Raw genomic sequence first — 27,498 nt, forward strand, 5'->3', positions numbered from 1 at the left:
GTGTTTCCGAACGCTCGTGGTTAAACCGCGGTAGTTCTAGTTCAGCAGCAAACGACACTCCAATCAACGCGTAACTTTCATAGTAGGCAAGTCACGTGCGTTACGATCAAAACATGAAACACGACCGGATTGGCCAACACAGACTTTGTGATCTCGCTAACCGCTTCCAGACAGCGGTGCCACAGGTTGCTACCAAGTCGACCGCCAGAAAACAACCGCAGTGTTTCCGAACGCGGTTAAGTGACGTCACCGGTTCCACCGCAAGCGTTTCCGAACGCTTGCGGTTGCACCGAGGCGACCGATCCGCGTTTCCGAATGCACCCAAACTGAAGCGTTCCATGATCTACCATTCTAAGCAGTTGATTGGTTGATTGGAGCACGTGATCAATAGCAGTTACGTGATGAACTAACCGGTCGAGCTCGTCGAACACAACCAATGAAAGATTTCATAAATATTAAAAAAATGGAGAAAATGTTATACAAAGAAACTAGACGGTATTATTTCTTCTGGGATAACGTATCAGTTTAATTTATCTTTCTTTAAAAAATGCACTCGACGAGTGCACCGGTCCCTATACCCGAACACGACCATCTCTCTTCAGAGAGAGATTTAAACCAACGTATTGGCAACGGAGAAGAGGGAATGTAAACAAATAAGTGGAAAATCGGAACTTCGGCAGTTTTCCAATGGCGGCAGGTGCAACAGGTGTGCGAGTTGTATTTTTCGGAGCCCACAAACATCCCAGTTACGTGGTCGAAACATGCTCCATTCCTAGCAAAGATGAACTTCGGGAGGGAGAGATTTTAATCAAGATTTTATACGCCACCATTTGTTCCATCGACATAGAAGACATCGATGGAAAACGAGACGTTAAAAAGCCATGGTAAAAACTTGATGTGTTTTTCGATAATTCCTTATTTTGTATTCCCTTCTGTACGATGTTTGTTAAAATTATGATGTTTTTTTTTAAATCTATAATCACGGGATCAATGGAGCTGCGTCGATGTGCTTTGGTTGCGAATTTCCTTGTTTAGTTTTTCCTAGTTTTGTCGTTTCTTTCCAGTGTGAGCTGCGGGCAATTGTTGTGTCATTTTACAGCTGGATGGAGCAGAGTTGGCCAAATTGGACGCAATGGGTTTTTTTTTTTGGAAAAACCTATTTAAAAAACCCATTATTTAGCCCACTTTTGAGTTTTTTAAATTTTCTGAGAAGTTTTTAAAAAAATTAATTAATTTAAATATTTTCACAATTTAAACTTCTTTTTTATTTGTTCTTCACCACAGACAATGGACATAAAAAATTAATTTTGAACTTTAACAGTATTTCGTAACTCTTAACAGCATTAAAAAAAATACTTCAAAGATTTTAAATTTTATCAAACTGCTCAATAAATAACTCAAATTATCTTGACTAAGTTCTGTCACGTTGATTTTCTCAATATTTGTAGATTGTAGAGAGGAAACTACTTTAGCTAAAAGGCTTTCATGTGAATTATTTTCTGCAAACCAACACGTCACACATCTCGAATAAACAAGGTATATTTTTTAGAAATTACAGAATAGGATGTACAGTATTTTCATTATCTTACAACGAAAAAATTTAACATTTCTCACTCTATACACAGAAATAGAAAAATAGACAACATAAAATTCAAAGAAATGTCTTGATTAAGCTGGAATTCAGTAAAAAGGAATTGAAACTACTTGAGATTCTACAGTAGTTTTGCATAACAAAATGAAATACAGTAAAGTAAAATGCAAAAAAAAAAAAAAAAAAAATGGAGTAATTAAAAACGAACAAAAGATTTTATCACTTGAGAAGTAACTTTGCCTTAACTGTTGGTAATCAAAGAAACTAAAAAATCTGAAGCTTAACCATTCTTGGGTTTCATCGTCTTTTATACTTTTCTTCAGAAAACGCTGAATTTTTCAGCTTTTTTTACCCCAAGACAATTTTTGCGCTTTGTCCATACACTTACGCTACAATATGCTACAATTACTTCACATTTTCCCTAAAAAAAGACAACCCACATTTCTTTTAAAAAAACCCAGTTTTAGTTGGGTTTTATTTAAAAAAGCCCTGGGTCCATGGGCTTTAAAAAAAAAAAAAACGGGTTTTTGCCTGCCCTGAGATGGAGTCAAACTGTATTCTATTGTCCCAATGTAATTTTTTTCAGTGAAATATTTTCAAATTCTTTTCCTCCTAATTGCCGATAAATTAGGTATTTCTGTGCCTTTTCTCGGCCTAAGAAAATTCGGCTTAAAAATTGTGATACAGTTACTATCAGGGTTGGCAAAAACCCGGGTTTTTTTTAAAAAGCCCATGGACCCAGGGTTTTTTGGGTTTTTTTAAATAAAACCCAAAAAAACCCAACTAAAGCTGGGTTTTTTAAAAGAAATGAGGTTTTTTTTTTGTCTTTTTTTAGGGAAAATGTGGAGTACTTCTAAACATATTGTAGCATAAGTATATGGGTAAAGTGCAAAAATTGTCTTGGGGTAAAAAAGCTGGAAAACTAGTCAAAATTCAGAGTTTTTTTAAGAAAAGTAAAAGACTACAAAACCCAAAAATGGTGAAGTTTCAGATTTTTTAGTTTCCATGATTACCAACAGTTAAGGCAAAGTTACTTCTCGCGTGATAAAATCTATTGTTCGTTTTTAATTACTATGATTTTTTTTCTTGCATTTTACTTTATTCTATTTCATTTTGTCATGCAAAACTACTGTAGAACCTCAAGTAGTTTTAAAATCCCTTTTTAGTGAATTCCAGCTTAATCAAGACATTTCTTTGAACTTTATGTTGCCTATTTTTCTATTTCTGTGTACAGAGTAAGAAATATTAAACTTTTTCGTAAGATAATGAAAATACTGTACATCCTATTCTGTTTTCTGTCTGACCATTTGAGAAACCTGTTGATTTCTAAAATATATACCTTGTTTATTCGAGATTTGTGACGTGTTGGTTTGCAGAAAATAATTCACATGAAAGCCTTTTAGCTAGAGTAGTTTCCTCTGTACAACCTACAAATATTGAGAAAGTCAGACAGGACAGGACTAAGTCAAGATAATTTGAGTTATTTATTGACCAGTTAAAGAAAAAAGTTTAATATATTTATTTAAAATCTTTGAAGTATTTTTTTAATGCCATCAAGAGTTATAAGAAATACTATTAAAGTTCAAAATTCATTTTTTATGTACATTGCCTGTGGTAAAGAACAACTAAAAAATAAGTTTTAAATTGTGAAAGTATTTAAATTAATCAATTTTTTAAAAAAATTCTCAGAAAAATTTAAAAAACCCAAAAGTGGGTAAAATATGGGTTTTTTTAAATGGGTTTTTTTCAAAAAAACCCATTGGGTCCAACCCAAAAGAGTATTGAATATTTGCTATTGTAAAGTATAAGAAGAACAACGTTAAAAAAAGCACAAATTTTAAGAGTATTTGCTATTGTAAAGTATAAGAAGAACAACGTTAAAAAAAAGCACAAATTTTAAGAGTATTTGCTATTGTAAAGTAAGAAAAACAACATTAAAAAAAAAGCACAAATTTGCCAATTACAGCACACGTGTTTCGGCGTTACAGGGAATGCCTTTTTCAATGCAAACCATAGACTAATAGTAAGAATAGGACCGAGCTATGGCAACCCTTTTGCTGCTCATGAACCAAACCATGTGACTGGTGGATATCCTAGCAACAGCATTTTTGCGTTAACGCTAATCGTTTACGCCATTACGTTCACGCCAACGCTGACGTAGTAGTTCCGAATGAAATAAAAGTGACTGAAAACTGTGATCAAAAACTAATTACTAATGTCAAAATAATGCATAACTAAACAAGGCCCAATACAGGCTGATTTTGCTACCGTTTTTTGGAACCTTCACAAAAATCCTGTTTTGAAATCGGTATTTTCACAAAAATCAAGTAATAAAATCAGTGGCTTCACAAAAACATCGAAAATTTCACAAAGATTAGCATTTTAAAATATAAAATTTGTTTCTCCGTTTGAAACAAAATTTACTCATAAAATAAAATTCTAAGCAGGTTTATATGAACAATCGCTTAAATAGCAACCTTTTTGTAGTATTTTAACTAATTTTTAGCTGTTTTTCACCAAAGTGTATTTATGCAATAGTATCGCAATCTTTTAACATCTGTTTCGGGAAACCGTTTTTTCTCATCATTTCCTATATTGTACACAGTAACATAGCCCATTAAGCTGAAATGACGATGGTATTTTTCATACTTCTTAGGTTTTTAGCTCCCCCCTCCACAAAAAACGAAATCTGTTAAAAATAATACTAAATGACATTTACACTTTTCGAACTAAAATTTCACTTGTTCTACTTCTCTTTTACAAAAATGAGGATGCCTCTAAAATTTCACAAAAAAATACTGATAAAAAAAAACTTTCACAAAAATAGAATGATGCAATACTTTCACAAAAATAGGTAGCGAGAAAAAAATCCTGGATTGGCCCCTGCTAAAAGAAAAACAGTTCAATCTCTGCATCTGGAAAAAAATTATAACAAAAACACATTACGTCTTAAAATACGTCGAGTGCCAAACTATAGATAATGTTGCCATCTAGCAACCATGCTGCCAAAGTTTTCGCCAAGCCTCCCACCAGTCACATGATGTATCCATGAACCAATTTTTTCATCAGCAAGTCTGGGAAAGCTCGGTCTACTCTTATTATTAGTCTATGATGCAAACAGTAATGAGCTTATGGTTGAAAAAGGCGTTCCCTGTAACGTGTCTGCTGTAATTGGCAAATTTTTGCTTTTTAACGTTGTTTTTCTTACTTTACTGTTCAGCACAAAGGTATTTATCTATCTTATTTGCTATTGTAATTATTTTTGCAAAGTAAAGCTTTCAAATGTTTAGATTAAAAAATTGTGTTATAACCTTGGAGAACTCAAATTTATATTCCAATCAAATGAAAAATGAAAGAATCTTGATTTTTCAAAAAGAAAAAAAAAAGTTTTTGTAGTGAAGTTTTGTTGAAGCTTCAAAAAGTCAAAGAAGACACATTGAAAAATACAAAAAAAAAAAAAAAAAAAGCACCCCAATTTTGTATGATATGGCCTTATGATTGTAAATATCATTCATACATAAATATTAAAATATAGAACTTTTTTCTGCACAATGTTTAGACAAGCAATGAAAAAAATATTAGTTATAGTTGAGGCAAATCTAACCTGGCAGCATTGTGAAATTTTATACATATCCTAATCACAACATTATGAAGTTGCCAGTTGAGGTTTGTCCCAATTCTAAGTCCAAAGAACCCTGGTCATGCAGCCAAAATGCTTGGTTATTGGTTCTGGCTGTATAACCCAGCATCCGTACTATTAAAATATGTTCGCGTCCGTCTGAAGATAGATCTTCTCGAGAATCGCTGCGAATTAAAGTCGAACCAGATACCGATCAAGTTGAAATTTTCCAAGGAAAACAATAGGACCAATCTCGTAACTGTATGGCTTTAATTAATGGAGATATTAATTAAAACGTTAATTAACATAACGTTATTCAGGAATTTTTATTTCTTTCCTGTTGCCATTTTGCATATGGGTGAGCAAATAATAAAATTCTAATAATTGTTTTAAAAAGGGATTTTTTTTGGCTGCTTTCCAGATTTTAAAACAACGTTTCCATTAATAATTTTATTTTAAGTCTGCTTACTTTCTCTTATATTCTGATATATAAATCCGGAACTAATGTCGTATACCCCACCGTTGGCGACTTTTTCCTGTTGGCGCCAAGAAAACGATGTATGACGACATATGTCATACATCATTCTTAGCGATGCTTTTTTTAGCGCCAACAGGAAAAAATCAGATAAAAAACATGATCAAAGCACTTCAGAACACAATATATATATAAATACAACATAAAACCACAACAAAAAACATCGCGACTATATGCCTCAAAAATACCAGAAACTAGAAAGTTTTTTTACACAAAGAAAAATGACTAGAAAGTATTTAAAATGCTTAAATTGACAAAATACTATAACAGCTCACCAATGAAATATGTACCAATAGAAATAAAAGCTATTTTCCAACATGCATTTCATCCAACAAAAACTTTTCTCATACTCTTCTAAAAAAGAGCAAAGCGATTCAAATTGCGATGTTTATAGCGGTAATCCCCAAAATCAATAACTATTTCAGCCAAAAAAACGCTTAGTTACTCAAATTTCGATGTATGAAAAGTAGAAATGTCTCACCAGAACAATCCAAACATAAACAATACAAAAATACCATACATTAATTTACTATCCAGACATGCTTTCAAAATACCTATTATATTTTACATAAAATAACACCTTCATATTTTTATAAAATGCTAGAGTCAACTTATTTTCAGAAATTCAGTACCAAAGGATAGGACACAAAATAAGTTTTCTTGTAAGGTATATTGCACGAAAAAACAAGAATCTCTCCTGCTTGAAACCGTGAACAAGATAGAACAGATCTAAGATTGCCTTCAGGTTGCCAAACACAGGTTAGTTTCGCCAGGGGTGCCATGCTTAAAAAATTATCGCCTCATTGGCGAGAAAAATGTTTCTATTTTGTGCAAAAAATCAGATGTCAACAAATAGGGGGGGGGGGTATCACATCTGTACCTTAAGACTGTTTAAATTTCTTTAAAGGAAACGGAGTTGAACAAAAATATTGTTCTTAATGATTTTAACTAAAGCGAAATTAGAATCTGATGATTTGGTATTAAATTAATGCATAGGGGTATTTGTTAAGTCTTGATGCTTTAGTTTCACGTCAGAGTACTACAAAAAAAGCAACTGGACATCTCTTTCATTTTTTAGGTAGCCCGTACAATGGCGGGTAGGCAGCTAGTTGATTTTCAATTTGTTGTTTTTTGCATGGAAGTCTTGTAAACCTAAAGCTCATCCTTTTTTTTGGGGGGGGGGGGAATAAACAGCCCTTTTAGTCAGAATCATGTATATTTTATTCTTAAAAAGTGGACCTTTGTCCAAAATAAGGATTTCTGCATGCAATTTTTTATTTTCAAATTTTGAGTTTCGTGCATATTTTTAACCTTTTTGTAAATACTGCCTGTTGCGGACTTTTTACTAAACACCGAAAACACCTCTCTACGTAGGCATTCTTACCCTATTTTGTGCATTTAATATTGATTGTATACAGTCAAACCTTGATATCTCGAACCTCCTTATCTCGAAACCCTTGATGTCTCGAAACAAAAATTTTTCCCCAGCATTTTCTATAAAAACCCCTATGTATTTTTCCATAGTTATCTCGAAAGTTATTTTTCGAAACCCTTGATTTGTCGAAATTTTTTGCACAGAAGCAAGTTTCAATTGTCGTTTTGCTTCGGCAATTTTTGCAGCAAAACCAGTTCCAGAGACAATTGCTTAACGTTTTTCATCCCTTTTCTTGGAAATTTTGTGAATAGGGGATTCGGACAAGATAATAGGGGAGTGTTGGTATGAAGGGGGTGCAGTGTTTTCCCCAGAGTTTAGAATCTTTGTGCATTTCTCTCGAACATGGTGTCCATTTTGAGGAAAGGGGTTCGATTTTTCTTCCGTCAGTTTTCGAGCGAAAACGGAAAATGCGTTCCTCATTTTTATCATTCGGCTTTTTTAACTTCCACAAAATGGCTGCTGAAAACTTTTTGAATGTGAAAGTACTGGTTAAAGCATAGACTAATAATAAGAGTAGACCGAGCTTTCCCAGACTTGCTGATGAAAAAATGGGTTCATGGATACATCATGTGACTGGTGGAAGGCTTGGCGAAAACTTTGGCGGCATGGTTGCCAGCTGGCAGGATTATCTATAGTTTGGCACTCGGCATGTATTTTAAGACGTAATGTGTTTTTATTATAATTTTTTCCCAAGGTGCAGAGATGATTGAACTGTTTTTCTTTTAGTAATGCATTATTTTGACATTAGTCATTAGTTTTTGATCGCAGTTTTCAGTCACTTTTATTTCATTTGGAACTGCTACGTCAGCGTTGGCTGTGAACGAAATGGCGGTAAACGGTTTGCGTTAACGCAGAAATGTACTCATCGGTATCTTAAATTGAAATTGTAGGTAAAAATCTTACCGTTTTGCCGATTCTTTTTGGGCGCTTGCATCTTTCATTGCTTAGAGAGTTATTGAAATTGACTAAAGAAAATGCCCAATACAATCTAAACGAAAAACTCACTATATTAACAAAATATTTACAGCTTAGAATAACAAATTTTCAAACCGGACTCCATAAAAGATCATTCTTCCGTGTTCCATCAAATTCTATTTATTTTATTTCTGCTTATCCGCTGTTGCTAGGATATCCACCAGTCACATGGTTTGGTTTATGAGCAGCAAAAGGGTTGCCATAGCTCGGTCTACTCTTATTATTAGTCTATGGGTTTAAAGATAAAATTAGAATTTTTAAACTCTTTAGGTGAAAAAACCAAGTTGAAATTGTTGTTCATTTCAAAATCTCGTCCTGTGCACTTTCGACAATTAGAAAATTTCAAATCTAGTGAAATATTGAAGGACTACTTTATCGATCGTAATTCGAAGTCGTCCCATAGTACATATATAAATGCATATAGCGTACGTGTGTGTAAATGTGAGAGTTACTAGTGTAATTTTTTTAAAACTTTGATAACTCGATATCTCGAAATTTTTCCCCGTCCCGAGAGATTCGAGATATCGAGGTTGTACTGTATTTAAGATGTCTCATTTATATTCCACCTTGTGTGATGGTTGTCTTGAGTGTCCTTTCGCTCTTGCCTCAGCGTCCTGGGGCACGAGGGCATCGGAGAAGTGGTCCACTCGAAGAGGGAGCGGGGATCCTTTCGTTCCGGGGGACAGGGTGACCTTCGGGATGTCTCGAGACTGCGGGGGAGGTGCCAGATGTGCCGAGCTGACGTGGGGGAGTGCTGCTCTCGGAGTGCCAGGGTGAGTCTGAGATCTATTTTTTTTTAATTTGATCAGCCTTTTTCAATCAATAATTTGAATTTTTGTCTTTAAAGTTGTCGAACCTGCCCGTATCGAAAAACCTTCCTATGTGAAAATGTTTCAATTTCCTTGCGTTTATAGCATAAATGAAACATTTTTTTTCATATTTATCATGAATTAGTTTTCATGAAAACCTCCATGCTTAGATTTTTTTCCTACTGAACTATCATTTTGATTTGTTCGAAAGTAGAGACGTGCCGAGTAGCACTTTGGCCGAGTACCGAAAACTCGGCCTTTCACTATTCCAAGTAGTGAAAGGCCGAGTACCGAGTTACCGAGTACTCAGCCGAGTTACCGAGTACCAATTATGTTTTAAGAAGAACCACCGACACACATATGATGAATTTTGAACCTATTGGAATAGTGGTATAGACCTCCTTGTCCATATAATAGTTTTTAAAACTAAATTACAGCTGAAATTTAAGTACGCATTATTTTAAAAACTTTGTTTATGTCAAAAAATGTTACAAAAAAATTGCTTTTAATATTAAAAATAAATAAAAGGTAGGATTAATCAAGTTGAATTAAAACAAATTATACCAATCTATTATAGTTCTAGTCCGCCAAACATAAATAATTTTTAAAAGCAAATAAAACAAATGTGCAGGAACACTGCAGACATGTGTATCTGCGTTATAAGGAACATCTTTTTCAGGGCATAAAATGTGAGCTAATGAATGTAAAAAAAATCAGACTTTTGTCAGATGCCTTGAAATTCACAAGCTCACATTTTGTGCATTGAAAAGGAATTCCTTGTAATGCCAAAACACGTGTCTGCAGTGTTCCTGCACCGTGCTTTTAACATTGTTTTATTTCCTTTTATTTTTAAGAGCAACCGTATTTTTATATTTCTTATAACTAATTTTTGTTTTTAGCAAAAATCCATTTTTAATATAAAAATTCCATATTTTCTATATTTACCTTTTTTGCACACTTTTTAATAAATAAGTTTTATTAACTTTGGGGACATTAAAATAAAGATTTATTCTATTGAAGCATTACAAACTTCATTATTCTCAAAATTTAAATTTGACTTGTAAATTTGAATAAATGATTGCAGAATATTATGTATGCTTGAGCGTTTTTATAAATTTTTATACCTGTCTTGGATAATATTCAATTTTTTGCAACTACTCGGTATTAGCTGAGTATCTGATCAAAATTCGGCCCAGTATCGAGTAGTTACCGAGTTCTCGGTACGTCTCTATTCGAAAGTGATTGTCACGAACAATAAAAATCAGAGATACAAAGCATTTCTTTTATCATTAATGGTCATATAGCCCCCTCAAGGCTTACGAGAGATGTTGCTCATGGAAGGCCTTAAAGTCGAGCAAAATTTCAAGATAAGCACCAAATTTAAAGACTTGGCAAGAATTTGAGACACTATTTTTTTTGCTGACGATTTCATAATCTACATGTGGCAGGACAGCCATCTGTAAAGCATCTGAACAATGTCTCCCATTACTCACCAAAACTCGCTACATTTGGCGACATTTCTTAACATTTTGGCATACTTTAGGACTTCCTATTTTAATAACGGGAACACGAGAGCAATTAACTTATGCATCCAAAAACTTTGCTTTGCTCTTTCAAATGCTAGTTATTTAATCATTTTTAACACGCTTTTATTAGCTTCACCTGTATGTATGTATGTATGTATGTATGTATCTTGTAACGGAATCTTGCAGCTCAAATTTCGCCCACTTCCTGCGATCGGATTCTTTTGAAATTTGGCACGCAACCTCAGACCCGATGACAATGCAATATACTATAATCCAATTAGTTAATTAACTCTTTTAATGGTTAGTTTCCTCCAATTTTAATCAATATTTTGGCATAAATCCAACAATGTGAAAAAAAGAAAATTTAAAAAATATATATTAAAAAATGCTCGCAAAAATTATTTAAAAATATCTGCAAAAACCTCTGCATGAGACAAAATGTGTTCCAATGTTCCAAGGTAATTAGAACATGAAATACAATTGTTTTTAACTAATTTCATGCCAAAATTTAGGTGAGCCTTCAATTGGAAATTCATTGCTGATCAGACCATTGTTGAAGAAAGCTTTTATTCAAATGCATCTCAAATTTCCAAAGTAATATAAATCTGATTAATTTCGTCAATTAAGTCCCAATCTGATTCAAATTTTCACATATCGCACAAAAAAAAACTTTGCCTGATAATTCTCCAACATAAGACTAAAAGACAGAAAAATGAAATAATAGTTTAAAAAATTAAAAAAACACGCTTTCGTAGCAAAATGAACTAAAAAGTGAAAAATAATCTTTGGATGATAGTAGTTGACCAATCACTTAATTTTAATGTCATACAAAAAAGCGTGGGGTGCTGTCTATTTACATTTTTGCTAGGACATTAAATGGAAGAAATTCAAGACAACTGATAAGAAGCCCCCCCACGCTTTTTTGTATTGCATTAAAATTAAGTGATTGGTCAACTACTATCACCCAAAGATTATTTTTCACTTTTTAGTTCATTTTGCTACGAAAGCGTGTCTTTTTAGTTTTTTAAACTATATTTTTCTTAATGACACTGTTGTATGGTTTCTTGGTTAGAATTTCAAAGCTATCGACACCTACTCCTTTATCCCAAAATCTGTTAAACCCTGATGCCAGGGGTGCCCACAAAGGGGGGGGGGGACATAAATTTTGGAGGGGGGGGGGATTTTTAAAAATTTTTTGAACTTTATTTATTTAAATTCATTTATTGATTTCTTTTTAATTTAAATTATTTTATATTCTGTTTATATTTTATTTCATTTATTTATTTAGTTTGTGTGTGTGTGTATGTCATTGGACTTACACACACACACAAACTAATGTGCATAACTTTTAAAATAAATTAATGGCAATAATAATTAAAAATAAGTTTTAAAAAATGACAAAAAATTAAAAAAATACAAAATATTTAAAAATATTAAATAAAAAATATTTTAAAAGAAATAATAAAATAAAAAATATTTGAAAAAATAATAAAATAAAAAAGGGGTTGAGAAAAGCTTTTTTTGGGGGGGAGGGAGGAATTTGCGGCATTGAACTTGGGGGGCGGGGGGATAGGCACCCCTTCTTGATGCTGCAAGCTGTTCTTGTAACGTTTCTTTGAACTCTCCCTTCTCTCTTCCAGTGTGGTTCCATGGGGCTGAAGGAGGGCTCGGGACTGAGCGGCTGTTTTGCCACCCACATGGTGCTCGAGAGGGGTGCCACTGTGGCACTGGTGCCGAGCGGCGTGTCCAATGCTGTGGCGTGCCCTGCCAATTGTGCCCTCTCCACCATAGTCCACGCTGTCAGTTATGCCACATCCAGCACCAAGCTCCCACAGTCTGTGGCCATCGTACAGGTACAGTATTTATTCCTTTTAGTACTACCAACAGCTCGGTTACGATAGCCAGAGGCTGTATTTACATTTTGTAAGTTTCTAATTTCCGAATGTTTGAATAAATGCACTATTAATCGTTAAAATATTCATTGCCATTGAGTAGTTTAGCTCTCGTATTCTGTCTCAGAGGAATATTCAGCACGATCGTGTTCATGTCGATCGAATTCTATCTACTAGTAGCGTAACAAGAAATTTACTTCTTGGTGGAGCAATGGGAATTTCTGGTTAAACTATTAGTTGAAACAATCGTATTTGATTTGAGCTTGAGTAGTACCTACTGGTCAGGTTTAATTCTTTGAACTGTTAGGAGAATGCGAAACACCTGCTGGTTGCATGGTTTCACAGGGGGCAAAGTTGAGAAAGGTGAAAGGTAAATTTGAAAAGCATGTAACTGGACACGTGAAATTACTTTGGGTCTAAAAAGAAGTAAATATAAACAGGTAAGTTTCAAAAATATTTGCTGGAATTCTTTTGCGCACCAAAACATGTGTTTTGCTTGATGCATTGACGTTTATTTTCCTCGGTGATAATGAAGTGCTCAGTCACATAATTATCTTCATGATGTCGAGAAGAACCCTTGACAAGCAAAACTTATAGGAAAAATAATTCATGAAACTGTTGCAGATTTATCTAAAACAGATTATGGTTCGAATTAACACTCTGACTCTTATCTGAAGAGAAATATATTCCTAGAGATGAAAATGATTTGCTTTCATGAGATTGCTGCGAATATTTTTCGGAGCCTAGATTTGCAGAAAAGGATTGTTCTTCTGAATTAGAATCAGAAGAAACCTCGCTAATAAAAACTGATGCTCAAAATATAAAAAGCAGTGAAAAAAAAAAAAGGGAAAAGGGTCCGACGCCGAAAAAAGGGGTAAATTTTCAAAAACAGAACTCCTATTTCTCCAATTTCCTCCAAGTCACCTCCCCTGATCGATTTTGCTGCGTTTAAATAAGTATCTACCTCAAGAGAAAGATTAAAATAGTGGGAAATTAAACTATGCGGAAATAAATCTACAAGCATTTGTTCTGATTGCAAAAAAAAAAAAAAAAACTGTTAATGGATAATATACAGGTGACATGATAACATAAGTATTTTGAAATACTGTAAAAGATAGTATAGTACGGTATCTTGCGATATTTAGATATTTTTTAAACCAAACACATGCATGGTTGATTATAGTACTTGTTAGTTATTACATGTTAAGAAAATTTCCTCTTTTTCAATTCCAATTGTGTAAAGCATGTATATTTCTTTTGATCGAACATAAAATTAAAAAAAAGCTATCTGAGACTTATTTGCAGACTATATTATGATTAAATTGTTAAATTGAACTCTGACATGTTGAAACAAATCTTTCTATGGTAAAAATCCCGAAAGGAGGAAATTTCCGATCTTTGAAGTATGGTGGTCAAAGTGACCGCTGCCAGTCTTTCTAGTGTTAATGAAGTTGGCAACTATATAGTGTTTGGAAAATTTCAGCAGTATTGTGTGTACGTGTTAACTTTGTTGTTGTTCATTTCTTGACTTATTATTTAAATAAATACAACTTTCTTGATTAATCTGTGTGATTAATGAACAAAGAATAACCTCTATTTCATTTTAATGAAGCTGTTCAATCCAGGTGCGCAACCAGAGGGGGGCCCACAGGGCCTGTGCCCTCCCCCCCCCCCCAAAACGCTAATTTGAACAATTTTCAAAAATACTCTTTTTTTTTATTTGAAGGAAGATGAACGCGCTTTGAAAAAACTAAGTGGTTCCAAAGTAAGCAGGGACGACGAGAGGTCATTTAAAACTCCCCCCCCCCCTCTCCTTTTCGGCATTTATTTTTTCTGTAGTTAGGAACTCATTTGAAACGTCAGTGATTACAAGACCGTATCTTCTTCCCTGTTTCATGTACTTTAAAGTTTATTCTTAACGTGATTTCAATTCTGGCATTAGAACAATGAATGTTTTTGCAACAGTTTTTGAGTAAATTGCAAAACTTATACAATTTTAAGGACTTTTACTAAATAATATTAATAATAATAATAGATATGTATTGATGCAAAGAGAGAGAGAGAGAGAGAGAGAGAGAGAACGCTGATAGAGTGTTGTGAAAAAAAATTGTGCCCCCCCCCTAAAAATATTTTCTGTTTGCGCCCCTGGTTCAATCTTCTGGGCAATTAACAGAGTGGACATTGAATGTGATAGGATAGCATTTGTTCCATTTGATCCTCTGTGCTGTCTTTACTAATAATAAAGCTGAAAGTCTCTCTGTCCGGAGGATGTCTGGATGTCTGTAGGATGTCTGTGACGCGCATAGCGCCTAAACCGTTCGGCCGATTTTCATGAAATTTGGCACAAAGTTAGTTTGTAGCATGGGGGTGTGCACCTCGAAGCGATTTTTCGAAAATTCCATGTGGTTCTTTTTCTATTCCAATTTTAAGAACAAAAATATCATAAGATGGACGAGTAAATGACGGAATTATCATAACGTGGAACTGTAACATGGGCACAAGCCAATGGGCGAGATACGAAATTATCATAGCGTGGAACCTTAACATGGGCACAAGCCAATGGGCGAGATACGAAATTATCATAACGTGGAACTGTAACATGGGCACAAGCCAATGGGCGAGATACGAAATTATCATAGCATGGAACCTTAACATGGGCACAAGCCAATGGGCGAGATACGAAATGATCATAGCGTGGAACCTTAACATGGGCACAAGCCAATGGGCGAGATACGAAATTATCATAACGTGGAACTGTAACATGGGCACAAGCCAATGGGCGAGATACGAAATTATCATAGCGTGGAACTGTAACATGGGCACAAGCCAATGGGCGAGATACGAAATTATCATAGCGTGGAACCTTAACATGGGCACAAGCCAATGGGCGAGATACGAAATTATCATAACGTGGAACTGTAACATGGGCACAAGCCAATGGGCGAGATACGAAATTATCATAGCGTGGAACTGTAACATGGGCACAAGCCAATGGGCGAGATACGAAATTATCATAGCGTGGAACCTTAACATGGGCACAAGCCAATGGGCGAGATACGAAATTATCATAACGTGGAACTGTAACATGGGCACAAGCCAATGGGCGAGATACGAAATTATCATAGCGTGGAACCTTAACATGGGCACAAGCCAATGGGCGAGATACGAAATGATCATAGCGTGGAACCTTAACATGGGCACAAGCCAATGGGCGAGATACGAAATTATCATAACGTGGAACTGTAACATGGGCACAAGCCAATGGGCGAGATACGAAATTATCATAGCGTGGAACCTTAACATGGGCACAAGCCAATGGGCGAGATACGAAATTATCATAGCGTGGAACTGTAACATGGGCACAAGCCAATGGGCGAGATACGAAATTATCATAACGTGGAACTGTAACATGGGCACAAGCCAATGGGCGAGATACGAAATTATCATAGCGTGGAACCTTAACATGGGCACAAGCCAATGGGCGAGATACGAAATGATCATAGCGTGGAACCTTAACATGGGCACAAGCCAATGGGCGAGATACGAAATTATCATAACGTGGAACTGTAACATGGGCACAAGCCAATGGGCGAGATACGAAATTATCATAGCGTGGAACCTTAACATGGGCACAAGCCAATGGGCGAGATACGAAATTATCATAACGTGGAACTGTAACATGGGCACAAGCCAATGGGCGAGATACGAAATTATCATAGCGTGGAACCTTAACATGGGCACAAGCCAATGGGCGAGATACGAAATGATCATAGCGTGGAACCTTAACATGGGCACAAGCCAATGGGCGAGATACGAAATTATCATAACGTGGAACTGTAACATGGGCACAAGCCAATGGGCGAGATACGAAATTATCATAGCGTGGAACCTTAACATGGGCACAAGCCAATGGGCGAGATACGAAATGATCATAGCGTGGAACCTTAACATGGGCACAAGCCAATGGGCGAGATACGAAATTATCATAACGTGGAACTGTAACATGGGCACAAGCCAATGGGCGAGATACGAAATTATCATAGCGTGGAACCTTAACATGGGCACAAGCCAATGGGCGAGATACGAAATGATCATAGCGTGGAACCTTAACATGGGCACAAGCCAATGGGCGAGATACGAAATTATCATAACGTGGAACTGTAACATGGGCACAAGCCAATGGGCGAGATACGAAATTATCATAGCGTGGAACCTTAACATGGGCACAAGCCAATGGGCGAGATACGAAATGATCATAGCGTGGAACCTTAACATGGGCACAAGCCAATGGGCGAGATACGAAATTATCATAGCGTGGAACCTTAACATGGGCACAAGCCAATGGGCGAGATACGAAATTATCATAGCGTGGAACCTTAACATGGGCACAAGCCAATGGGCGAGATACGAAATTATCATAACGTGGAACTGTAACATGGGCACAAGCCAATGGGCGAGATACGAAATTATCATAGCGTGGAACCTTAACATGGGCACAAGCCAATGGGCGAGATACGAAATGATCATAGCGTGGAACCTTAACATGGGCACAAGCCAATGGGCGAGATACGAAATTATCATAACGTGGAACTGTAACATGGGCACAAGCCAATGGGCGAGATACGAAATTATCATAGCGTGGAACCTTAACATGGGCACAAGCCAATGGGCGAGATACGAAATGATCATAGCGTGGAACCTTAACATGGGCACAAGCCAATGGGCGAGATACGAAATTATCATAACGTGGAACTGTAACATGGGCACAAGCCAATGGGCGAGATACGAAATGATCATAGCGTGGAACCTTAACATGGGCACAAGCCAATGGGCGAGATACGAAATGATCATAGCGTGGAACCTTAACATGGGCACAAGCCAATGGGCGAGATACGAAATTATCATAACGTGGAACTGTAACATGGGCACAAGCCAATGGGCGAGATACGAAATTATCATAGCGTGGAACCTTAACATGGGCACAAGCCAATGGGCGAGATACGAAATGATCATAGCGTGGAACCTTAACATGGGCACAAGCCAATGGGCGAGATACGAAATTATCATAACGTGGAACTGTAACATGGGCACAAGCCAATGGGCGAGATACGAAATTATCATAGCGTGGAACCTTAACATGGGCACAAGCCAATGGGCGAGATACGAAATTATCATAACGTGGAACTGTAACATGGGCACAAGCCAATGGGCGAGATACGAAATTATCATAGCGTGGAACCTTAACATGGGCACAAGCCAATGGGCGAGATACGAAATGATCATAGCGTGGAACCTTAACATGGGCACAAGCCAATGGGCGAGATACGAAATTATCATAACGTGGAACTGTAACATGGGCACAAGCCAATGGGCGAGATACGAAATTATCATAGCGTGGAACCTTAACATGGGCACAAGCCAATGGGCGAGATACGAAATGATCATAGCGTGGAACCTTAACATGGGCACAAGCCAATGGGCGAGATACGAAATTATCATAACGTGGAACTGTAACATGGGCACAAGCCAATGGGCGAGATACGAAATTATCATAGCGTGGAACCTTAACATGGGCACAAGCCAATGGGCGAGATACGAAATGATCATAGCGTGGAACCTTAACATGGGCACAAGCCAATGGGCGAGATACGAAATGATCATAGCGTGGAACCTTAACATGGGCACAAGCCAATGGGCGAGATACGAAATTATCATAGCGTGGAACCTTAACATGGGCACAAGCCAATGGGCGAGATACGAAATTATCATAGCGTGGAACCGTAAGATGGGTACAAGCCAACTGGCGAGAACATTCACCACTTATTATTTGTAAATATACAGGCGAACCAAAAGACCTTTTAATTTTTCTATTACGGGCAAAGCCGTGCTGGTACCACTAGTTAAGTAATAAGAGTAGACGTAGACTGTGAAGGACAGCATTTTTTTTTTCTTTTTTGTTGAGAATTCTATTCCATGTTCGATCCTCTGTGCCATGAAGTAAGAGACTGTTGTTCCTTCCGCAGGGGGCCAACCTGATGGGCCTGTATGCCTGCGCCCTGCTCAGGGAGTCTGGTTTTCGAGAAGTCTACTGCCACGACATCTGTCGGGAGAGACTCAGGCTGGTGCCCAGGTTCGGAGGGAGACCTGTCCTGGTGGAGAGCGTACTAGGTGAGTGTCCTGTGGTTCTCCCATGTTGTTGCGCTAATTCACGACATCCTGTTTTGCATGCAAAATTGCTTTTATCTTTCACTCAAATTGAAAATTAATGTTTTTTAACATAGACTAATAATAAGAGTAGACCGAGCTATGGCAACCCTTTTGCTGCTCATAAACCAAACCATGTGACTGGTGGATATCCTAGCAACAGCGGGCATTCATCGTAGCGGACGATCAACGCCAGCGCGAAATAAAATAAATAGAATGGATGGAACACGGAATATTTATGGAGTCCGATTTGTAAATTTGTTGTTCTAAGTTGTAAATATTTTGTTAATAAACAAAAGCACAACTCTTGTGCTTTGTTCATATACTTCGCTACAATATGCTACAAGTACCCTACATTTTCCCTAAAAAAAGACAAAAAAAACCCACATTTCTTTTAAAACCCAAAACCCAACTTTAGTTGGGTTTTTTTGGGTTTTATTTTAAAAAACCCTTGGTCCACGGGCTTTTTTAAAAAAACCTGGGTTTTTGCCAACCCTGTCTAGGATGCTAAGGCTTTATTTTATTTATTTATTTATTTTTTTTAAATCTGAGAACTGTATTATTGTCTGAGAACTGTATTTATTTTTTTTTAACTGAAAAAAACCCAACTTTAGTTGGGTTTTTTTGGGTTTTATTTTAAAAAACCCTTGGTCCACAGGCTTTTTAAAAAAAACCCGGTTTTTGCCAACCCTGTCTAGGATGCTAAGACTTTATTTTATTTATTTATTTATTTTTTTTAAATCTGAGAACTGTATTATTGTCTGAGAACTGTATTTATTTTTTTTTAAACTGAAAAAAAACCCAACTTTAGTTGGGTTTTTTTGGGTTTTATTTTAAAAAACCCTTGGTCCACGGGCTTTTTTAAAAAAACCCAAGTTTTTGCCAACCCTGTCTAGGATGCTAAGACTTTATTTTATTTATTTATTTATTTTTTTTAAATCTGAGAACTGTATTATTGTCTGAGAACTGTATTTATTTTTTTTTAAACTGAAAAAAACCCAACTTTAGTTGGGTTTTTTTTGGGTTTTATTTTAAAAAACCCTTGGTCCACGGGCTTTTTTAAAAATACCCTGGTTTTTGCCAACCCCGTCTAGGATGCTAAGACTTTATTTTATTTATTTATTTTTTTTTTTTTTAATCTGAGAACTGTTTGGATGCTATTGTGATCTTCCTCCCTTTCTGGTGTTGGTACTGTGAATTTTGATCTATATCTAACGATGTTGTGTTTGTCTGAACGTGATGTGAAACGATTGCTTTTCCCCTTCGGACAGAGGAGGGCTGTGGTGTTGCGGAGGGGGTGGCCGATGTGGTGATGGATGTGTGTGGCAAGTGGGATGTGGTGTCCTACGCCCTGCACTCACTGAGGCACAGGGGCATGTACCTGATCGTGGGGAGCACACACTCCACCAGGGCCACCATGGACCTACGCACTCTGCTCCGGAAGTGCATCACCATCAGAGGTATGTTCAACTGTTTTTATTTTTCTTTTTTGAAGTGAAACTTCTTAGGGGCCGTTCATTAATTATGTAAAGGTCCCATTGAGGGGGGGGGGGAGACGGAAAAATCTCTAGATCAGTGGTGTTCCCGTAGGCATACTTGCCAACTCTACTGTTTTTAATGAGAAACTCCCGTTTTTTGCTTCCATCTCCCGTTTTTTACGATTTTCTCCCGTTTTTGCAGTCAATCATCAAAAAGTTTCGCTTTCTTCTCAGTAGATGGCTCCTCTTTCTAGTCTACCAATGTGATGGGGATAAGAATTTTTCCAAATAATAACTCCGTTAGTAAAAATTAATTCTTTGGAAGCTTTCCACATTGCATGTTCAACGAAGCACGTGCTCTGCCGAAAATGGCAGCAGATTTCAATCTTTTTGCATCTTGAAAATATTTCAACTGTTTTGAAAGTTTGAAGTGATTTTATCATGTGCTACCCTACACCTACTTATTATATATATTATTTTCATTACATATTGATTTCTTTTTCTTTTTTTCGGATTTTAGGAATTAAATTTTGGTAGCTACTTTGCTGGAAGAGACTGGGGAATGTATAGAACTTTTTAAGCAAGTTCACTACTTATTATTAGGTTTTTCTTGCTGCTACTAATTAGCTTACATCTGCGAAAAATCCCCATTTCACTTTAAATTTAGTATTCATGTTATTTAAAAGCACAATTTAATAATTATGTTGTGAGGATATGTCGCTGGTGAATCACCTATATACCTGTAGTGGAATCTCCTGTTTTTTTTTCTTCGAAGGTTGGCAAGTATGCCATACTCCATACACGCCGTATAGTTTCCGAAAAGTTTCGTGTTAAGGGCAAGGAATTCGCTTTAGCTCTAAAATTCGTTTCGACGGATCGCGTTGTAGCGGGAGTCGACTGTATTCTTTATCTGGGTAAAATATATTTTTTATGAGCTAATAAGTTCTATTAACAATTAATAAAGCCATTGAGTCAAAACACTTATTATTATCAAAGTTCTTTATTTTTTCTGATATCAAATCTGCGAGTAAATTTGGAATGACCCAAAAAAAAGTAGATGGCTCTGCATGTCAAATATCAGACTATTAAATCGACGCCTCAATTGCCGAATCGATTAACTCCACTTTTTAAAATATTCCTCATTTCTGCTTTAACAGTGCTTAATAAATGCTTAGCATGTGAATTTATATTAAAGTTTTGGTTCAGTACATTTCTGACCATGTGATGGCCAGACCTATTTACTCCTACAGATAACACCTTCTTCATAAGTATTTTCTACTTTTTGTTTTAGGAAGTTAATCAATTTGGAAAGGGGGGCATCCAGATCTCTTTCTATTGCAAAAAAAAGCTTAATGTATTTTTGGCAAAGCTATTTTATTGATTTAAATTTTGAGTTATTTTTCTGAAAAAGAAAAGTGAAGCTGTCTTGAACAAGTAGAACTTGTGAGCAGCTCTCATTTTTGGATATAGGAATTCGGAAAATGGAAATTTTTGCTTTGAAACTCGAAACAAATTTGAAATTTTTCTTGAGTTTATTTTGTTGATTGTTGTTGAGATATCTTGGAATATAATATGATTTTTTCAACCCTGCTGAGATGTTTCAGTCTAACTTTCTAAAACGGCTATTGAGGCTTCTCGCCCCCTTATTGTACTTTAGAAACATAGTTAGATGATGTTTGAAATGAGCTGAGTTTACGTGCATACGCAGTCGCTGTGGCAAATTTGTGATATCCACGACTTGACGTAGAGTAGAGTTGCATACATCTTCTGACACGACAGAAACTGTAATAGAATTTATTGCGAAGTTATAAAATACTTGAAAACAATATAATTTAAAAATAGTATTTTATTATCCAAGCAGTTTTCTTTGAAACAGAGAGGATACAAGGATTGCAATAAAATTTAAACGGCCCAATTCTCACCAAACGAATATAGAATCTTACTGGTCAGAAAATAACATGACATAAAATTAATTTTGCTGTTATTGTTCCTTAAAAACACAAAACAACATTGTTTCAATTGAATATTTATGACTCAAAATTCTCAATTCTAAAAATACAGACAAAGTAATAATTTCAATGTAAAACGATGTGATATCTCGTCAAAAACAATCCTGTTGTAAAAACTTCCCTGCCAAGAAAACCTTTAACTCTTCCCTACAAAAAAAAAAGCCTTCATCCCAGGGTTAGCCAGATTGTACCCAATTGGGTTGGACCCAATGGTTTTTTTTTTTTGGGTTTTTTTGAAAAAACCCATTATTTATCCCACTTTTGGCTTTTTCAAATTTTCCGAGAAATTTTAAAAAAAAATAATTAATTGAAATACTTTCACAATTTCCACTTCTTTTTTATTTGTTTTTCACCACAGCCAATGGACTTAAAAAATGAATTTTTAACTTTAATTGTATTTCTTAACTCTTAACGTCATTAAAAAAATACTTCAAGGAGATTTTAAATAAATGTATTTAACATTTTCTTTAACTGGTCAATAAATAACTCAAATTATCTTGACTAAGTCCTGTTAAGCCTGATTTTCTCAATATTTGTAGATTGTACAGAGGAAACTACTCTAGCTAAAAGGCTTTCATGTGAATTATTTTCTGTAAACCAACACGTCACAAATCTCAAATAAACAAGGTATATTTTTTAGAAATTAACAGGTTTTACAAATGGTCGGACAGAAAACAGAACAGGATGCACAGTATTTTCATTATCTTATGAAAAAGTTTAATATTTCTTAATCTGTACACAGAAATAGAAAAACAGGCAACATAAAATTCAAAGAAATGTCTTGATTAAGCTGGAATTCAGTAAAAAGGGATTTAAACTACTCGAGGTTCTACAGTAGTTTTGCATAACAAAATGAAATACAATAAAGTAAAATGCAAAAAAACAAAGTAGTAATTACAAACGAGCAATAGATTTTATCTCTCGAGAAGTAACTTTGCCTTAATTGTTAATAACCATGGAAACTAAAAAATCTGAAACTTCACCATTCTTGGGTTTCGTCGTCTTTTTTACTTTTCTTCAGAAAACTCTGAATTTTCCAGCTTTTTTTACCCAAGACAATTTATTTGCTTTGTCCATATACTTATGCTACACTATGCTACAAGTACCCCATATTTTTCCTCAAAAAAAAGACAAAAACACCTAAATTTCTTTTAAAAAACCCAGTTTTAGTTGGTTTTTTTGGGGTTTTATTTAAAAAACCCAAAAAAAACTGGATCCATGGGTTTTTTAAAAAAAACCCCGGGTTTTTGCCAACCCTGCTTCATCCTAAACCAAAAAGGGGGGGGGGTACCACTAGTAGTAAACCAAAGAAGAATGATTGAAACATGCAGTTACTAATTAAGGAATTACAGTAAAACCTGTAAAGTTGACCACCTTTGTAAGTTGACCACCTGTCTAAGTTGACTGCTTTTGTCAGGAACGGAATTAGTCCTATCTTATATAATGAAGGAAAAGCTCTGTAACTTGACCACCTCTCTATCTTGACCACCTGTCTATATTGACCACTAATATACACCAGCTTTGGTTTGGTGTATTGTAAAAAACCCTTTGTAAGTTGACCACTTGGCAAAAGCATTAGATTGTACTAAAAGTTTAATCAGTTATGCATCAAATAAGCAACTAGACATTTAAAAAAAATAAAAATAAATAAAAAACACAATGAATATTTATGTTTCTATCGAAAAACATTGGGCTTATGATAGTCCTAGAAAATTGCGCCAAACTTTATTAAGGAGTTATTTTGTTGAAAACTAGATTACCATTGTTACAAATGTACAAGAAAAAATCAAATGAAGAATTTAAGTAACTTTTGACTTGTTATGAATTTTTAGGAATTGTTAATGTCAAGTAAGTAGTTTTCCATAAGCAATGATAATTTTTTTTTTCTTCGATCGATTTACAGAAATTTTAAATTTGTATGATATACGTCATTCTGGTAAATAATCTCTGAAAATATTTGAAAACATTTTTACTTATTGTTTTAAAGGAATGTAAAACAATGAAAGTGAGTTTAAAGTATTCCAATTAGTTGGAAAAATGAATGCATGGGGCAAGAAATGACAAAAAAAAAATGTTTTCATTACTACCCTCTATAAGTTGACCACCTGTCTAAGTTGACCACCAAAGTACTGCACTGCAAGTGGTCAACTTGCACAGGTTTCACTGTATTATGATTTTTTTTTCAAACCCTGCTCATTGAAAGTAAAGCTGTCTCTGTCCTGTTTCAGGCATCCAGAGCTACAAGGCAGAACACCTCCAGAAGGCCATGGACTTCCTTTCCTCGACGGCCAACAAGTACCCCTACGAATCCCTCATCAGTTCCCCCTTCCCCCTCCAAGAGTTCCACTCTGCGGTGGTCACTGCTCGCACCAAGAGGTACTGTAGGACTGCCATCGCACCACGCCTACACAGTCCCTGAGCAGTTTTTCGATTTTAGCCTGTTTCGATTTTTATGTGGTACCGAATTTTTAAAACACAGTGGGAATCCACTTTTATGGATGAATGTTGCCCAAATACAAGAAATGATTTTTTACAAAAAGGTAGCCCCTCTTTACATCAAACCTGTCCAAACCAGTGCGATTCGTCAAACAACATGATACAGTCAAACCCGCTTATAACGAGCCCTGATATAAAGAGAGCCCGGATTTAGCGAGGAAATCAGAAATATTTGGTTGGTGTTGGTATGATATTACATCTGTGGGAGCATAGCTCGCTTTTAACGAGAAAACCCCGCTTAAAGCGAGCAATATTTTTGCAATTCATAAAATTTCAGTTCACTTCCAGCTCAGCTTATCCATTTTTGAAAACGGTCCTTTAGCATTCTGGAGTCAATCTAAAGTTAGTAATGGGTTATAAATCCTGAGAACGAGTGATGACAGTCCATTTTTTCAAAATTTGTGTTGTACAAAAACATTTGGGAACTATACATTGACTATAGTCGACTATATTTGACACTAATGTTATCACTTTCGAGGACACTGATGCTCAAATTAAAGCAAATACAGGTGAAAAACAGACAAAGCAGAAAAAAAAAGAAAAACCCCCGACAATGATAACAACGAGTAGATAAAATTTGAAGCTGATCCACCTTCAACAAATTCGATGGTTTTCGAACTCAGGAGTGTAAGTGATGTTTCTTTTGCTATGCATTTTCCTCAAAAAACAATAACGCAAGAAGGGGACACAAAGACTAGTTGAAAGCAAATTAATCAACTTTTTCCTGAAACAAAAAACAATCAGAGTAAATGTGTGTGAGCTTTTATGATGTTTTTCGAAAATCAGTTTTTTACGAGCACTCGGTTATAGCGAGTAAACATTGTGGTCCCTTCTTGCTCGTTTTAAGTGACTTCAACTGTATAGTAACCTTGAGGGGTTGCCTCGTGATAATTTCGGGAAAATAGCCGAACCCCTTCATAGAAATAGCCATCCTGTAGACATTGGAAATTCTGGCCATCTAATAAGACATTTTCTGTATTTCATGTGCAGGAAATATTAATTCTATATTTAAATGGTTTAATATTTTCCTAAATCTATTGTTTAAATAATTTTAATATTCTTTTTAGGTTTTCTGATCAGTAAATTTTACATTTCTCAGCATTAATCATGGATGTATGATAAATGTTAAGCGAAATGTAGATCAGTTGGACTTTTGGATTCTTTTTCTAGTCAAGTGTGATGAAAAATAGCCAAAATGGACTAGCATTAGCCAAACCTAGTAACCGTAGTAACCCCTGGTTATATCTGGCTTGTGGGGCGACAACAAAAAAAGCGTGATGAATTCGAAAATGCGTTGTAACCGAAGTCATAAAAAGCCAAGATTTAATTAACATAAAAATGAATGTATCTCAACTAGGACAATTTGCTTGATGAAAAACAAAAGATAAGTTGTCTACCAATTTTTGTTTGAAACCAAAAAATAAATAAATAAATAAAATAATAATTTGATATATTTTTATTGTTTTATTGTGGAATATGAATCTAAAGTTTTAGCTTATACTGCAATGTATTAAGTGTATGGGAAAATAGGGCAGTTTTGTTCATGGATTAAAAAAGAAAAATGCTTTTTCTGAGAAATAAAATGCATTTTTTTTTCTCTGATGTAAAACTATATTATATATATATATATTATTTACTTTTTGGGTAAGAGATGGAAAGTTTGATATAACCAATTGAGCAATATAATAAAATGCGAGACTATAGCCCAGGTCATTAAAAGTGACGATTCAGTTTACGCTCAGTAGGAAAAAATTCTGAATTCAAACAACTAAAGAGAGTTTGCTTTCCAAGTGTTTATTTTATTTATTCTTTTCTTAGTATTAAGAAAAAAAATGCCAAAATTTCAACTATTTTTTGGTTAAATTAGAATTTGAGGAATTGAAGTTTAAAAAGTAGCAAATTCTGAAAAATTGAATGTGTCCCTGTTTTTTTTTTTTTTTTTTTTTTTTTTTTTTTTTTTTTTTGACTTAAAAAGAAGAATTTTTCTGAGAAATGAGATGTTTTTACTATTTATGGCGATAAGGGGCTTTCAGATGAGAAAAAATTGGTCAAACAAACGTTTTTTTCATGACGTTATGACACTTTTTGTGGGAGCCACGCCCCTTTTTTTAAACTAAAAAATGCATATAAAATGCATAAGTGAAAAAAAAGCATAAAATATTTAAATTTTTAATACTAATACCATTTCTAATGAATCATTAAGACCTTATTTGTGGCGAATTTTTATTAAAAACTAAATTGTTTATTCAATAACGAAATTTGCAATAGTAAAACAGAAAATGTTGATTTCCTCAAAACCTAATTTTTGACATAATTACAAAATTCAAACTGCTCCTTGCAAACGAATTATTATTTCAATTTGCTGAAAATTTTATGTCAAGTATTCAAGTGGTTTGTTAACATTTTGTTGTGAAAGATTTTTCTGTTAGATTAGTTTTGTGGAGTATATTTGCTATATTTTATTGAAATATGAGCATATTTTATCGAAAATATCTTGTTTTTGGCTTTTTTTTTTCTCATTATTTATCATTACCACAAAATTTTGAGAAAGTAATTCTAATATCCTACTTTCGGTTTTACGTATGATATTTAGTTAGTATTTTATAAATGTGATGAATTTTCGTTTGCAAGGAGTAATATGACAAAAGTGTTATAAAATATAAATTTAAATTAAAAAAAATAAATTTTAAAATAATTTAATGAAATTTTGTATTTGAGTTGGTATTAGCGTCATGTAACTATGCTGAAAATTTCAAAGAAATTCATTGAAAATTACTTTTAAGAAAACTGAAACCCCTGTATCGCCTTAAACAATTTTAAATTTTAAACAAAGTCACGCTAGATTTTCTTTCTTGGGAGACAGACAAATAATGAGGGGGTTCTCTTGTAATAATTATCAGCATATCCAACTCTTCCAAGCCAAGCTGCT

General features: G+C 35.0%; 1 protein-coding gene across 1 annotated transcript; it reads left to right on the forward strand.

Moving 5' to 3' along the window:
• The first annotated feature begins 687 nt into the window (after window positions 1-687).
• Window positions 688-24,492, forward strand: LOC129233773 (L-threonine 3-dehydrogenase-like). Its single transcript, XM_054867752.1, has 6 exons — window positions 688-884; window positions 8,766-8,928; window positions 12,131-12,343; window positions 18,406-18,543; window positions 19,881-20,046; window positions 24,302-24,492. The coding sequence occupies exons 1-6, from the start codon at window positions 688-690 to the stop codon at window positions 24,490-24,492; spliced, it is 1,068 nt and encodes a 355-aa protein (XP_054723727.1).
• The last annotated feature ends 3,006 nt before the right edge of the window (window positions 24,493-27,498 follow it).

This window comes from Uloborus diversus, unplaced genomic scaffold (assembly GCF_026930045.1).
Source record: "Uloborus diversus isolate 005 unplaced genomic scaffold, Udiv.v.3.1 scaffold_710, whole genome shotgun sequence".
Classification (NCBI taxonomy): Eukaryota; Metazoa; Arthropoda; class Arachnida; order Araneae; family Uloboridae; genus Uloborus; species Uloborus diversus.